The sequence below is a fragment of the Crocodylus porosus genome, unplaced genomic scaffold, assembly GCF_001723895.1.
Source record: "Crocodylus porosus isolate Cpor-Errol unplaced genomic scaffold, CroPor_comp1, whole genome shotgun sequence".
NCBI lineage: Eukaryota > Metazoa > Chordata > Crocodylia > Crocodylidae > Crocodylus > Crocodylus porosus.
In genome coordinates this window covers 29,045,559-29,060,762 of record NW_017728947.1, presented here as the reverse complement: position 1 = coordinate 29,060,762, position 15,204 = coordinate 29,045,559, and the positions used below count along the sequence as shown (strand labels likewise).

The 15,204-nt window shown below is 39.0% G+C and overlaps 1 protein-coding gene across 2 annotated transcripts in view; it reads left to right on the top strand.

Annotated features, from left to right (window-relative positions):
• NELL1 (neural EGFL like 1) overlaps window positions 1-15,204 on the top strand; it is a 502,747-nt gene that overhangs the window by 63,643 nt on the left and 423,900 nt on the right. For both annotated transcript variants that reach the window (XM_019551935.1, XM_019551934.1), the window contains exon 4: window positions 5,118-5,288. In XM_019551935.1, coding sequence (XP_019407480.1) covers window positions 5,118-5,288 — 171 coding nt within the window. The remainder of the gene's footprint in view (window positions 1-5,117; window positions 5,289-15,204) is intronic.

The window sequence follows — 15,204 nt, the reverse complement described above, 5'->3', positions numbered from 1 at the left end:
GCCCCTTTTGTCAACACGATCCCTCCCGTACAGGGTATAGCCCTCTATACCCGTGGTCCAGTCATGGGTGAAGTCCCACCAGGTCTCCGTTATCCCAATGACATCATATTTCTTTGCACTGAGCAGGAGGACGAGCTCCTCCTGCTTGTTGCCCAAGCTCCTGGCATTAGTGTACAGAATTTGAATGGGAGACTGATGTCATAGCTCTAAAATGAGTTAATGTTCAGATATTGGAATTATGCAAAAGGCCCGCAGTATTTGACATGCTGATAAATAAAAGTAATGCTACAACAAATAATAACTTCAGCTGAGGTTATACAAGAGTTTATTCTGCTATTCTGTAAGCAGTATGTTCCCTTAATGTACATATTTGAGCATTCCATCTGTCAAAGCACACACTCCCTGTGATCACAATCTTTAAAATATATACATTTTCATTCCTGACAAAGAACAAGCAACCGTCACTCAGTGTTAGCAAGTTGGACAAACAGTTCTCCAAATTTGGCTAACAGGTAGGTAATTAGTTAACAAGTACAAGAAGTGACAAATAATGAATACTTTCTAGTCCAGTTCCATACTGATATGATGCAGAGATGGGGCTGCTTGCAATAATGGACACTTTGCTTAGATCTGTGGAGATAGGTCAGATGCCAGTATTTTAGACTTTGCTTATTTGCTATTAGTTGTTTCTGGAGGCATGGAGTATGGAGTCCTAACTTGTTTTTTCCATGTGTACCAATCCCTCCAGGATACTTGGATGTAATGTATGTTGTTATTTTCATTTTAAAATAATTAGTTCACTGAAAGAAATAAAAGAGAGGAAAAAAGAATTTTTTTCTAGTAACTCTTAGTGTTTTTCTTGCATGTGTATGTTGACTTGTACTTAAAGTAAGAAGTAGTGACTGTTACTGAATCCATATCCTGTTTTTTCAAAAAGGGAATGTACTTTATAAACTTCTCTCTTTCTTGCTATGAAGATGCGTATTTCTATTAATGGTTCCCTGAGTCTTCATGCTATATTTTGGAACAGTCTCATGCTTAGTGAATAAAATGTGTGTAATGTTTATAGGCATTTCATAGTTCTTCAGACGATTCAAGAGCATTAGTTCAGCAAATTATCACTCTGATATTCCCTTAGCTCAAAAAAGAAAACGATCACAGGATATATAGTAAAGCCTCCAAAATGATTGTCAGCTTTCATCCCTTGTGTAGCTCCGTTGACTCTTTACATTTTAAATCCAATGCGAGATGTCAAAAGTCTCCTTCATTTGTTTTCTTTGACCTCCCCACCAACAGCTTTCTCACAGTTTGACTGTTTCTTTCCTAATTTTACATTTTCTTTTTCAAATGTCTCCACATCCCAGAACCTTGTGTAGGAGTGTAGCAGAGAGTAGACACGAAGGTAAATACTATGCTGGGAAAGCCCCTTGACTGCTGGTGTGTTACTGCCCCGAGATCAGGGCTGCAGGTGACTGCAGCAGGGTCTGTGGAGCTCTGGCTCAGCTTGTTGTCAGTGGTGGGTTCACTCGTTCCTCGGGACAGATGGTGAGGAAGGGGCTTGGCCTGTGATGCCATAAGAAGGATAGGGTCCCTTGTAACTCCCCTGCTGCTTCCCTGCCATACTAGGTATTAGCCCCCTCCCCGTCTTCCTTGCTCCTCCTTCCCTCCTGCCTGCCTTCCCTCCTTCAGGGGCACTGCACTACTTCTCTTCCCCTGCTTCCCTGCTAGACTGTTCCCTGCCCCACACTAAATGATAACCCTCACTGAAGGATCTATTTCAAGTACATTTGTATATTACTTTATAATGTAGATGAGTAATATCCTCAGATACCCAGGATCATGGGGAAAACTTGTGTGTCTGTCTGTCTGTCTGTCTGTCTCTCTAAATAATCTATGAATTACCATATATATAAAATGTATATATGGTATATATGTGTGTAAAAGTGTGGGGGATGCAAATCTACATATGTTTGTACATGTAGCCAACTTCTATGTATTTTTGAACTGGTGCAGATTTACTGAAGTTGATGGGACAGCATTGATTTATACTGATCCATGTTGTTTAAACACCTTCTATATAATCTGAACTAGTTCAGCCAGTCTTTCACTGGTAGAACTCCACTGACTACAGTGGAATTGTTTCTAGTTTGCAGCAGTATCAATGAAGTAAGAGCCAGCCCCTGAATTTGTGTACTGCTGCCCTCCTGTATAACCAAGTATGTAAAACTACATGCAGTCAGTCCATCAGCAGTCAAACAGTATAGCAAATCTTCATTATAAGAAAATGGTTTTACTTTCTGGTACAGTGAATCTCTTGAGATTTGAATTTTTATTGGGCAGTTTTGGAGGATGAGGTAGCCAGCAGACCGATACCAAATTAGGTGGACTGTCTCTGAAGCCAGTAGGAACACCTTTTTTCAATCCTTGAAGTAGCTATTACCATGAAAGCCTGCCAAGTAAAAAAACCCACTTTGTCTTGGAACATATTGTACTATTCTGTAACACAGTTTACATTTGATTGTTTTGTGTCTGATTGCCTTTTCCATAGCTGGGACATTGTCCTTTATTAACAAACAAAATGCCGTGTAGTACTGTAGGTGATTAGTTCTGCAGCTATGAGGGATTATGAAGAATCATTGCAGAAAGCATTGCATAATGCAAAATCATTATGGCAGCTTTTCTTGTACTTGGCCCCTTAAGCTTCTTCGATAAGCCCTTCTGAATATATATTTTATTCTATCACCCTATTATTGTATATGGTTCTTCCCCACCTCCTGCTTTGAAACCATAGCTGCCTCTCTGCTGCTTATCTGAAGAAGAGAGGGAAGAAATCCACTTTAATGACTTCTTTTTGTGCTTTGACAGCAGATGGCAATTATGAAACATTTAACTTCCTAAATGCGACTTCATTGACAATACTTGTCCTAGTGCTTGTGCTGCTTGCAAAGTGTCAGCAGAAGCAGCAAGGAGATCCTTGCTATTGACAGTGCTCTTATTGAGTACCAACCCCCCCTCCTAAAATAATCTCTTTAGATTTGTCCCATGATTGTTCATGTGAACATTTAAAGCTGTATATCAAATTTGTGTTCTCCTGTTAGAGAAATGAGTTCCCTCAGCCCTTGTTATATTTTTGGCAAAGGGTTCGAACCTTCATGAAACCATTCTCTACTACTTTTTGCTTTTATTTTGTATACCTGTGTGTGTCTGCCTGCCTGTGTTCCTTCATTTTTGTCTTTGCTTTTCTATGCTTCTGTTTTATGCCTTTCAGTACAATCCATAATTCAAGATATATTATAATGCTAAATTATAACATGGGTAATTTACTGTTTGTCTGAACAGTGAGACCCTGGCAGTTTATTAGGAGCTAACTGCTTGTGTTTTTTCCCTTTTCCCCATACATATTTTTGCACAGATTCTTAGCCAGTATTTTATCATAAAGGCAAGTCCCAGTCCAAGGGCTTTCAGTTTCTCTGTTTTGTGTTTTGCATAGCCCACTATACTGTTTCGGTGGGAGAAAATGTTACTGCTACATTACATAAGACTAGTGTAGTGTTCCCTTGCAGCAAGTTGAAGGTTTCTCAGAATACAAAGTGGTGCAGAGATCTCTGTGTTAATGACAATCATTCTAGGCCCTGGGATTTTTTTTTTCCTATGTCAGTGGTACACAAGTGTCTTGTGACAGAAGAGGCATGCCAGTGACAGAAAGGGGTAAGGAGAATGGATGAGCACCTTTTTGAAAAATTGATTTTATCATTTTAGTATTCTTGCTTTATTCTTAGCTAGCACTCAGAATCTAATAGCCATTTGTGAGAAGACATATCACTGTGAAAGAGATGTAGTATTACGGCCTAGGTAGGAATTCCGTTTTAGTTGTTGTGGCATTTATACCATTTACGAAAATTTGTATATTATTTTCCTCTTCATTCTACATTTTTTTTTTAGAAAACTACAATGCTGTAAGTGTTCTGTGGATAAAGAGAAGACTTCCATTTCTAGGCTGTCGGTTGGGTACTTCCTGCAGGGAACAAATTGGTCTTTACTTCTAACTATTGATGGAAATACCATCCAAATAATAATGTTACTAGCAAGACTGCTATCTTGCAACTCTTCTATTGTCACAAATGTCCAAGAGTTCTGCTTGATTATGCCAGGTTTTGAGAGACCTAGTCTATCTAGCGATTTTTATTTCCTTGTAAAGCTAAAAAATTATAGCTCTAAAAATAGAAGTCAATAAACTGATTGAGCACAGACATTTCCTAGAGACATTTAAAAATAAACATTTTGAAATAAAATTTATGTAAAGTATACCCAAATTTGCTTAATTACCTGGTGTACTTTTATTTTAGTACTTTTCTTTTCTCCCTAATCTCTGCCTCGCCACTCACCCCCATTGCTGCTGACATGTAGAGCTCATCATTTCTAGATTTTCTATACAAATCAAGCCAAGAAAAAAACATGTTTGTAGACAGGTGTGAGGGTACTTTTACTGTAGCTATATCTGTCCTGTGAATAAAAAGAGAACTTCTGTCTCCAGGGATACAAGCATTTACACTGTTTTCACATAAATAGCATTGTTTAATTTTTGAATGCACTGGATATATAATACCTATCTGTCTTTCCATCTTAAAATAAAATAGAAACCTATTGAGTATACTCTGGGCATGTCTACATATGTTTTTATGTGTGCCTAAACTTAATGCTCATTAGCCTAATGAGCATTAAAGCAATTTAGGTGCGTGTCCACATGTGAACTTGCTAATGTGCCTTAACACAGGTGCGGGGACTGACTTGGGTCTAAAGTTAGTGCGGCTATATGTTTGTTAAAGTGATTTAACTATTCATGCATAAATATCTGATTTATGCAGGTATCAAATTTAGGTTTAACTAGCCATAAATCGTTATTTTTAAGGTGCGTTAAGGGTGTGCATGTGTAGACTAAATCAGGTTAATATGCATTAAATGCGCACATGTTGACACACCCTGTATAAACTACTTTAGATTTGCAACCTCACGTGTTTAATTCAGATTTTTTAATAAGCTTTAGAACAGAAAATGGGAAATGGTGGTAGCAGCAGTGCACTGACTAAAGAATGGAATTTTTCCTATTTTAAATGCAGCTACTTTGAATTGGAAAGCAGTGGCCTGAGGGATGAGATCAGATATCACTACAGATTTAATGGGAAGTCACGGACAGAGGTGTTCCCATACCGGATGGCAGATGGACAGTGGCACAAGATTGCACTCTCACTTAGTGCATCCCACCTCCTGCTTCATGTGGATTGCAACAGGTAAGAAAAAAACAAGATTCTAGAAAAGAAGAAAAATGTTGGTAGAAGTCTGGAAGTGACCAAATGCAACCCTTACTCCTTCTTAGAGTAAGAAAGAAAACAAAGCTTTAAAATGAAACAGTACACTCTGATTAGGAACCAGTCTACAAAAGGTTGATTGCTGATTGGGGAGTATTAAATATACCTTGGTGTACTGTAGATGCTGCGGGATATTATATTCACCTATGATTATGTTTGTGTGATATATTGTTGGGCAGTCTGTTCTGTCTGTACAGTGCATCGCTTAGCCTGCCCTGAAACTTGTTGTCTTGATCCTTTCTTTTAAAAACTCTGAGGTGGGAGAGATTGCAGATTGCCAGCATTAAATAAAACAAAACAAAAACTACTAATTCAAGACCTGCGTACACATGGAATTTGATCATGCAGTATACTGAATCTCTCAGTTCTCATTTCAGTCTGTGGAGAGCTGGGAAGCTAAGCACAACACAGGTTCTGACCCTTGAAAAGGATTCTGAGTGAAAGAAAAACTATTAGAGCCCATCCTGCTTACATCGAGACACACTTTGACTTTACTAGGGGCAGAATCAATCTCTGAAAGCATTTTTTTTTTTTTTTTACTATTGTGGCATTTATGTAGTATAGGGCAATTTATAGATCTATTATTTCCTTTACATTTTTCATTTCATATGAGGAATGAGAACTTCATTATGGGGTATTGGCAGAATTGTAAAACGTCATTTTTTCCAAAAGGATATTAGAGGAATTTAATGAAAACTGTTAAATTCAGGAAGTGAAAAACCATTCATTAAGGCAAAACTGGCCCGAAATCTTGGACTTCAGAAAATACAGGATGCTTAGAGTGGTTTAGGGTAAGATCTGGATAGGCACTATACATACTTAAAAGGCTACACTTTAGGCACTTAAATGCAAAAATTAATCTAGGATTCTCTCTACTCAACAATCCCAAATCCTAGAGGCACTTAATTCATTTAATATGTAGGTTCTGGCCTGACGGGTTACCTAGGCCCCTGAAATTAGACTCCCACACAAGTGCAAGAGCATCCTTGTCTGGGGAGCTAGATACCTAACTCCATTGTGATCCAGATGTGAGGCAGTGGTGCTTAAGCTCTAAGAAGTTTCTAGAGAGGCCTGATCTGTTTGGTGTTCTTGGAGCTCATTCAACACATACCAGCAGGACAAAGTGAGGTAGCTACTCTCACTTTCATGGAAAAACATGGGAGAGGAGAACTGAGAAGGTGGTATTGTTACTGCCTATATTTTCTGTAGTAGCTTAGTAGTTAGAGCAATTACCCAGTGCCAGGAATCTTAATGGTAAACTCTGATTGGCCAGCTAGGTTAGATTAGTCAGGTTACACCTATGCATTATCTGATTGGCTAGGGAATAGTAGCAGGTCCAATACTTAAGCCAACCTGTGGGAGCTGAACACAGACTACTCAGCTTTTGCATTACTGAGTGTGGCTGATGCCTTGCCTCCTTGTTCCTGACCTCCAACTTCTGGCTTCAGACTTTTGGGTCATTCATGATGTCTAAGTCTGGAGTCAAACTCACCTCTTTCAATCTCAGGTGGACCTCAGTGTCTACACATCTCAACCAAGAAGAGGAAGGTCTAGAGTCTGGGACCTCTTCAGTCTCAGAAGATTCAAACTCACGTCTCGCTTCTTAGAGAGTGCCCTGACCACCACAGTCATCTCTTTTGTTGAAAAATGCTTGCTGTTTTGGAAAGAGGTATAAGAACCAGGGGAATAAAAAGAGAGGAAACAGGAAGGAGCATATTTCTGTAAACAGAGGTTATGATACTCAGCTGGAAGGAGATATGGCATGTGCTTTTTAGGTCCTGCTCTCCTCAGGTAAGGAGAGCCTTAATATGGACCAGAAGTGGATGGAGGCACATAATGTGGTGAGAGTTCACTGCTTACTGTTTTGTATTGGCTAGCTCTAGGTATTCTGCACTCTTTGAATTGCCCTTCGGAGGCATGTAGCTCTTCCCCCTTCACAGTATGGGACACCTAGGTCTCCAACTCTGTGTCCTTGGTTTACCCTGCAGGTATCAGGCAGTTAATTTTTGTGTGTCAGTGTCAAAATTGGAGGTGTCTGCAATATTTCTCTTGCTCTTGCTTTTAATCTCATTCTAACAATCAAATAGGAATTATAACATATTTTATTTTAGTCTTCCTGGTTTGTTTTGCTGATTTGTGGTAACCATGGAAATAGACACCATTGATAAGCAAATAACATACATTTCTATTTCCTGAGCTTCATGAAAACTTTTGGAACTAGAGACTTATTAGCCCCTGTGGTGATTTGTTTATTCTGTGACGTAAGGAATAGCAAGTGGTAGTAGGAAGACACTTGGGGAAGACTTCCCCTGGCCCTTGTACATGGGAAGACACTTAGGGAAGAGGATATAAGGAATATCCCTCTAGGCATACAACCTGTCCCAGTAGGGGCAGAGAGGAACTGGGAATTGTGGCCAGGAACTTACCCTTTCTAAATTAGCAGGCATAGCTGAAAAGATAGACAGGAGGGAAAGCTAGAAAATGATGTAGCTTAGAAACACCCAATAGCAGGTGTCAGTAGAAAGGATTATGCTTTTTAGAGCATCCCCTGGGGTTGTGCAGCCCAGGGCTGCTTGCAGCATAGAGCCAGAGCTAAACAGCTCTGGCTCTATACTTATACATACTCCTGTACTTAGTTTATCTCCAATGGAAAGTAATAGGAGTAACTTTTAAAGCATGACTTGAGGGCAGATCATTGTAGGGGTTTAAATGAAAAAAAATCAGAAGATTTTAAGTCCCTGACTCAGCTGCAGCATGTCAATTCAGTTAATTAGAGTTTTCTCCAAGTGTTGGCATGTACAGTTTGCTTTATATATTAACCTCCTACACCTTTGCATTCAAAGAAAGAATCATCATCTTTCTTATTGCACCAGTGTCTCCTGCTGACACTTCAGTAAATTTCTTAAAGATGTGAAAGTGATCTGTTGTGCCTAAAGAAAGGGCATGTCAGAAAAGGGTACTGTCAAGAACTGCCAAATAATCTGAGCCCTCCTAATCTTCAGTGGGAGGAAAACTGCAGTTGAAAGTACACACAGAATCCAATATTAGGGAGGGTAGTTTTTACATATAATTTTCACCGTTTTAGGATAGCTTAGTGTCACAGGCTTTCAGCTGAGTTCAGAATGCTTAATGAGAAGCAGTGCCTCTACAGACTTAATTGAACAAATTAAGTCACAGGAGAAGAGAAAGCTATTTTAGTCAATAGATTCGTGCTTTCTGCTTCCTCTGGATTTTTGTGCTGCTCTCCCTGCTTCAGTCATTCAGTTCTGCCTAACAACACACTCAAGATGTATATTAAATGAAATATATTCCAGTCAAGAGAGCCAAAATTAACTATTCTGATCAATTCATAACCTAATTTTCAATGGGCCTGCAACACTTGATCCATTTTGTGCGTGCAATTTTGTACTAGCATCCCCCATTACTCTCCTATACATGCTCTTTTGGTGCACTGATAGCTTTGCATATCTTGAAAATCCACATGGAGGGCTGATAGTATTTAAATGTACAAATGTATCATCGTTTGAACATGCAGATCTTAAACATCTCGCTTGTTCATGTAGGTGTTAGTTCATTAAAAGTACATGAGAAGAGCTCCGTACAATTGTGTGTTATGAGTTCATGTGCAGTCAGGGTCTGAAAATCAGCTTCCTAATTTGCTCCAAGATTTGGCTGCATATCCACAGTTAGTTCCTGGGAAAGCTAGAGAAGAGACCAGAAAGTAAGAGCTTCCAATACATGTTTATGTCTTCTACAACTCTTTCATCCTCACACTGACTCATAGCATCAGGAAGGATGTGGAGAAGCTTGAGAGACTCCAGAGGAGAGCCACTTGTATGATCCAAGACTTGGAGGGAAGGCTGTACAAGGAGAGGCTGAAGGACTTGGGACTCTTCAGTCTGGAGAAGAGAAGGCTTAGTGGGGACTTGGTGGCAGCCTACAATCACATGAGGGGTACATCAGGACCTGGGAGAACAGCTGTTCACCAGAGCTCCCCAAGGGATAACAGGGTCTAATGGCCATGAACTCCAGGAAAGCTGATTTAGATTAGGCATAAGAAAACAGTTCTTTATGGTGCAGGTGTCCAGAGTCTGGAACAAACTTCCCCCAGAGGTGGTACAAGCACCTACTCTGAACTCTTTCAAAAAACAGGTGAAGGGTACTTGAAAATTAGTGAAGGCTTTCCTTCCTTTTAAGAGTCTCCTTAAACGTGTTATAGTTTGATTCCACTAATGAGGTGAATATAGCATGGTGGGTAAGGCTAACACATTAAAAGAGATACAGCTTCCCAAACGTGTCATTTGAACAGCTGATCTTCCCATATTCTAATTGCTCTTTTTGATGCTCTTTTGAGACTGGGGATCAGAAGCAGGGTGGAGCTTTACGATGGAGTTCTGAGGTGCTGTGACAGGTAGAGACACAGAATGGAAGAAAGGTACCTGCTGATATGCCTTTAACATTTTAATAAAGTTTTAAAAGCATTTTAAAAGATGAAAAAGCTGCATAAATTATAAATATATAACCAGTGCAAAAAGTGTAAGCTTCTTACAGCATTATCCCTTTTCCACATTCTTCATTGCTAATATTGTGTACATTGTGGCATGAAAATGACATTTTTACTAGTGAGGCAAGGATTTTTATTGGTGACATAGACGTGTTTTTGGGCACTACTGTACCCTTCCTCACTTTTCAGTATTGTTATTGCAGTAAATTCTGACAGAGCCTTTTGATCTCTCTCTCCACATCATACCACTTATTCTGAGGCGTTTGCTTGATTAGCAGTACATTGCCTCCAGTTTATGGTATTCGTTTTTGTTTCAATTGTAGGTATGCCGTATCTTGATTTTTTAAAACTGTTTTCTGCCTGCTTGGTATTTCTGAAATCTTTTTAGTTATGTAATCTGCATAATTAATTTAAGGAGTTAGGGAAATGATTAATTGCAAGGACTCATTCTTTCCCTCCTCCTCCCTTGGAGACCAGCCTTGACTATAGAGTTTCTAAAGTCATTCCCAGAGGATCCCCAGTGGGCCTTCAGTGCCAAAGGATTGATAGATATAGTGAAACAATTCCACTAGGACCTCTCTTATCTTTAACATCCTGCAGTAGATTATGGCCAGAGGCACAAGAGTTGTGACACAGTTGAACTATTAGAAAGCTCTCCACCTGCATTCTGCTGGGTGTTTATGACCAGTTTACCTTGGTGGTGCAAAGGGGTCGTAGCCTGGACTGCACTGTCCAGTGCCACATTAAATTGCACTTAAATTGTACTTGTACAGGCGTTCCCTTAACATGAGCAAGCTTACTAAGTACAATTTATCTGGAAAAAGGGTCTGATGGAAAGAAGAATTAGAATGAGCCTGATGTATCATCTTTCTTCAAAGTTACGGCTTTGGAGCGGCTAGAAATTGTATTAAGAGATATTTACTGATAGTTAATATAAATAGAGTAATATAAATTACAAACTGTGAACAATGTAACCAGCCCATCCAGGAAGGCAAAGTAGGTCTGTTCACCAGTCCCATAACTGTACAAGTTCACACTTGCCTGAATTATATTCCTTTCCTTGAGGATTTCTGTCAGCAGCCACAATGGGGAGGAGACAGTGTACTGGGAAATTTAATGCTTTCTTGTTTTAAAAAAATGCCAGAGTGCATTTTTATTAGAAATGCAGCCTGGGGTTTTGAGGGGTATTCTTGGCTGCTGACTTTAATTTTGTAGGAGAGCAGGAGAACAGAAGAAAATATATCTTGAGCTGACTAAGAAGTGAGTTCCATTGATAAAATGTTGGCTGCTTTTTTATGCTTCTCTTACTGGAGCAGAGAATCGGGGAATAAAATATGCATGAGCAATGAGAAAATTTTAATGGGGAAAAAACCCCATCATCCACATATAGGAATCCAAATGCTCTGGGTTCTTTGAAGTAAGATCTTTAGTATACTGGCTGTCATTCAAGACCATCTACTTTTCTGGAAAAAAAATTCTTTTTTGGCTACTTATATATTTACATTTTTAACTAATATTTTAATAAGGGTATGGGATTTGTTTAAAAGATCAGATCCATTGCCTGCTGTAGAAAATTATGTTTTAGAGGAATGTGGGGTGGGGTGTCTTGTCCTTGAAGACTCTCCTCAGATGTGCGATAGGAGCTGTTCAGGAGGAGAGGAGGAGGTTACTGGAGTAGAATGCTTCATATTGTGCAGACTGGTCATACTTGATTTCTGGCCTAAAGTATTTGTAGTGGAAAGCCATATTTTTTCCCACAGCCACTGAATGTCCCTTGAATGTGTCATGAAGACTCTAAACTTCAGAATAAAAAAAATCTCCAGATAACATATCATGTCAGTTGTTGTTGCATCTGTGAAATTATAGTAATTGTAGTCAGGCAACAGGAGGATGTTCAGATTGCATCCAATGCGGCTCCGTTACCTTGAGAGTGGTTTTTATTTTTTAACCTATACATACACAGCACTGGCTAACACCTTGATAAAGAAAGAATGATCTTATGGTTAAGACAGAAGAGTGGAAGACTGTAAATCTTAGTTCTGTCCTTGTTTCTGCCAGAGTCTTGCTGTGTGATTCTGGGCAATAAGTTAATAGCTTTGTTTTTCCGTGTTCCTTTCAAAAATAAGGTCTATAAAATTTGCTTCACAAATGGGATGGGAAGAGCAGGAATCTATTGAGATGCTGGGGAATTGTACTTCAGAGTAAACATTACAGGAAAACCATAAAATAATCCATAAATAGCTGCTTTTTCCCAGCAAATATTGGCAGCCCCTATTATTCTTTTTAAAGTAGGTAACTGCATAGGGACATCAAGGAAACTGAATCTGCTTCCTCATAGAAATTGGCTAGCATACATAAGGCACTGGGATGGAGAGGAAAGATATTTCCCATCTCTTTGGGTGTCAGAGTGCAGCAGAATTTTGGGCCAATTGCTTTCTGAGATTGAGTCTGTTCCCACTGAAGTCAGTTGGAATGTCATCAGTGGGAACAAGAATAGGCCTTAAAACTTTTAATAAGTCTTAAATAAAAACTTGGCTCTTTGTCTGCCTACTTGTAGGGAAAAGGGTCTGAAGAGTTCCAGAGTTTGGTAGCTTCAGAGCCTAACTTTTGCTGAATAAAGATTTAGCCATTTATTTTTAGACTTAGAGATTTGCTGTGCTTTTCAGGGAATTGAAAACATTGATAGACAGATTCATGACTTCAGTAGGATAGGAATAATATTGTGTTATGCTTTAGTATAACTTCGTGTATTCATCCTGTTTGTATGCCACTGGTATGCCAGAGAGAAGATGCATAGTGGTAGAGGAAATAACCTTAAATCAAGAGTGGCAAGTCTCACATGAGTTATTCAGTCATTTTTTAAAGTGTGGAAGTAGATGTATTACCCCATTCTTAATATTATGAATTCACTGTTTACATTGTTGCAATAGGTATTTAGATGTAGTTATAGCAAAAAGATAAACCCTTATAGCAGAGGTGTTTAGTTAGTTTAGGATTTTAGTGCAAATTTAACATAGATGGTGAAATATAGTGGTTGTGGGATTTTTTTGCGGGAAATCTGCTGTTTCCTGTTTCCATTTTCCATTCATTTGTGTGAAGAGCTAAGGGCATCTGTGAGGTAGGAAGGAGTTTGGGAAACTTTGATAATCAATGCAGACCACAGAAAAGCTTAGTTTTTTATTTTAAGATTGTAAGAACAATTATCTCAGATAAGGCAGAAATATGAATGTGGGTCTAAAAAAAGGGGGTTTTTGTAGATGGGCCGAAGGCAGGGCAGGGTGACACAATAACTGGTATAGAGAGGCATAAGCTTCCATAGGCAAAAGTCTACTTCCTTGTCAGATGGTAGTAGGCTGTTGCCACCAGACTTTGCCTCAGTGTGACTTCAGGCTGACATGGCTAACTACTACTCTCTTTGTAGAGTATTTGCTAGGCTGTGGAATTTAGTTATAAAAGATCATATAGTCCAATTTAAAATAAAATAATTTTGTGTTTGGTCCTGTTCATAAAAAGGTTGGACTTGAGCCCAAACAGTAGATATAAATACCTCTGAACTGTTCAAAACTTGACTCTAGATCTAATTTTCCATTTGCAAACACTTCCGTATCTGTCTTGTGTATCTGAGACCCCCTACACATTGGGACATGTGGTAAAGCTGTTTCTTTTTTGACACAGGTGTAAAGAAGGAATACGTCTACTTAGTGTGTCCAACCTCCCCCTGTTCCTTCCTTTCCTGATGTTCAAGAGGAAAAAGTGATTTTAAATGGTTCAAGTTCTCGATGCCTGAAAAGGGGGGTAATTTTTAAGAGGGTGATATTTGGTGCTTTCTAGAAATCAGGATGCCTTGGCATACCTCCAGGTTGAGCACAGCGAAATTGAGGCACCCAAAATCACTAGTTAAAATGCTGGTTATGCTTTTGAAAACTAAAAATTATGCATCTAAGTGTAATGGGGGACCATCACTACAGTACATAAGCACCTAGAAAATATTAATGAATTCACTCTCCCCATACCCATCTGAGTCAGGGAAATATCATTATCCCCTACATTATGATTAGGGAACCGAGGCACAGAGAGAACTATATATTGCCTGGGGTCAGACAGGTAGTTTTTTGAGAGGGTAGGGAGTTGAACTCTGGTATTCAGTGGAGTTGTACATTCATAAAACTGGGGACAATGAGATCAGTATCAAGTCTAGGGAAATCCAGATCCAAATTTTGTAACTTGAGCTCAACTTTTATTTCAGCTAAAGATGCCAGTTGAGGAAATGATAAGGGTAACCTAATCTCACGCTTCAAGTAATGAGATGATTGCCACAGGGGTCAGGAAAGAAATCTTGTTCTCCATGGACACGTTGCTCAGTTCATTATGCTATTTTTTTTTAATGAAGCATCAGGTATTGGCCGCTGCTGTAGGTAAGAATCCTAGATTTTATGAAGCATTGGTCTGATCTGGTATTGCCAATCTAATGTTCCTTTGTGCAAGCAGGGAGAGAAAAGTAGTAGCTTGAATATGAGTGCAAAAGCAAAGTAAAATGGTATTTCTATTTCTATAAATTGTTTTTATAGTTGAAATCAGTCAGGGAAGGAGGAATCAAGGAAAATATATAGCTATTAATGGGTTTGCTTTGCAATTTTTAGTGTCTTTCAGTACACAAAATGAAAGGATTTAAAAATATATAACAAATAATAAAATTAACATAATGTAGAAAAGTGTTAATAAAAAGACATTTTCTGTTCTGTCAAAACCTTTTCCTGTCAACTCATGCATTTATATGTAGCTTGAGTGGCTAGATATGTGTTGCACTAGCTCTGGGGAGAAATCTTGACCCCAGTGGAGTCAGGATTTCACTTCTGGAGTCTTTCAGATGGAGAAAGAAATGAATTCCAGTTCTGAGGGTCCATTCTTTTTGTCTCTCTGCATGTTTGTCTTTACTAACACTTAATTCTGAAACCAATGAACCAGCTTTTTGTGTGGAGCGTTTGTGAATATGTATGTATAAATAATTCTATATAACGTAGTCATGACCAATGAGCCTTTAGGGAGAGCACACAAAATACCCTGGGAAAAATTTGTTGAGGATTATTTTACACATGGTGGGTGCGTCCACACATGCAAGCATGCGTGCTTACAGCAGCTCAAATAGAAGTTATGCAAATTTGAGCCAGGGCTTTTTGCCTCAGCACATGGCTCGGACATGTACTTTGTTGTGGAGTAAATTGTGCCGCTTGGAGCAAAATAACAAGACCGTTTCAGGCTGGACATAAGGAAGAATTTCTTTACTGTCCGAGCCCCCAAGGTCTGGAACAGTCTGCCAGCGGAGGTGGTTCAAGC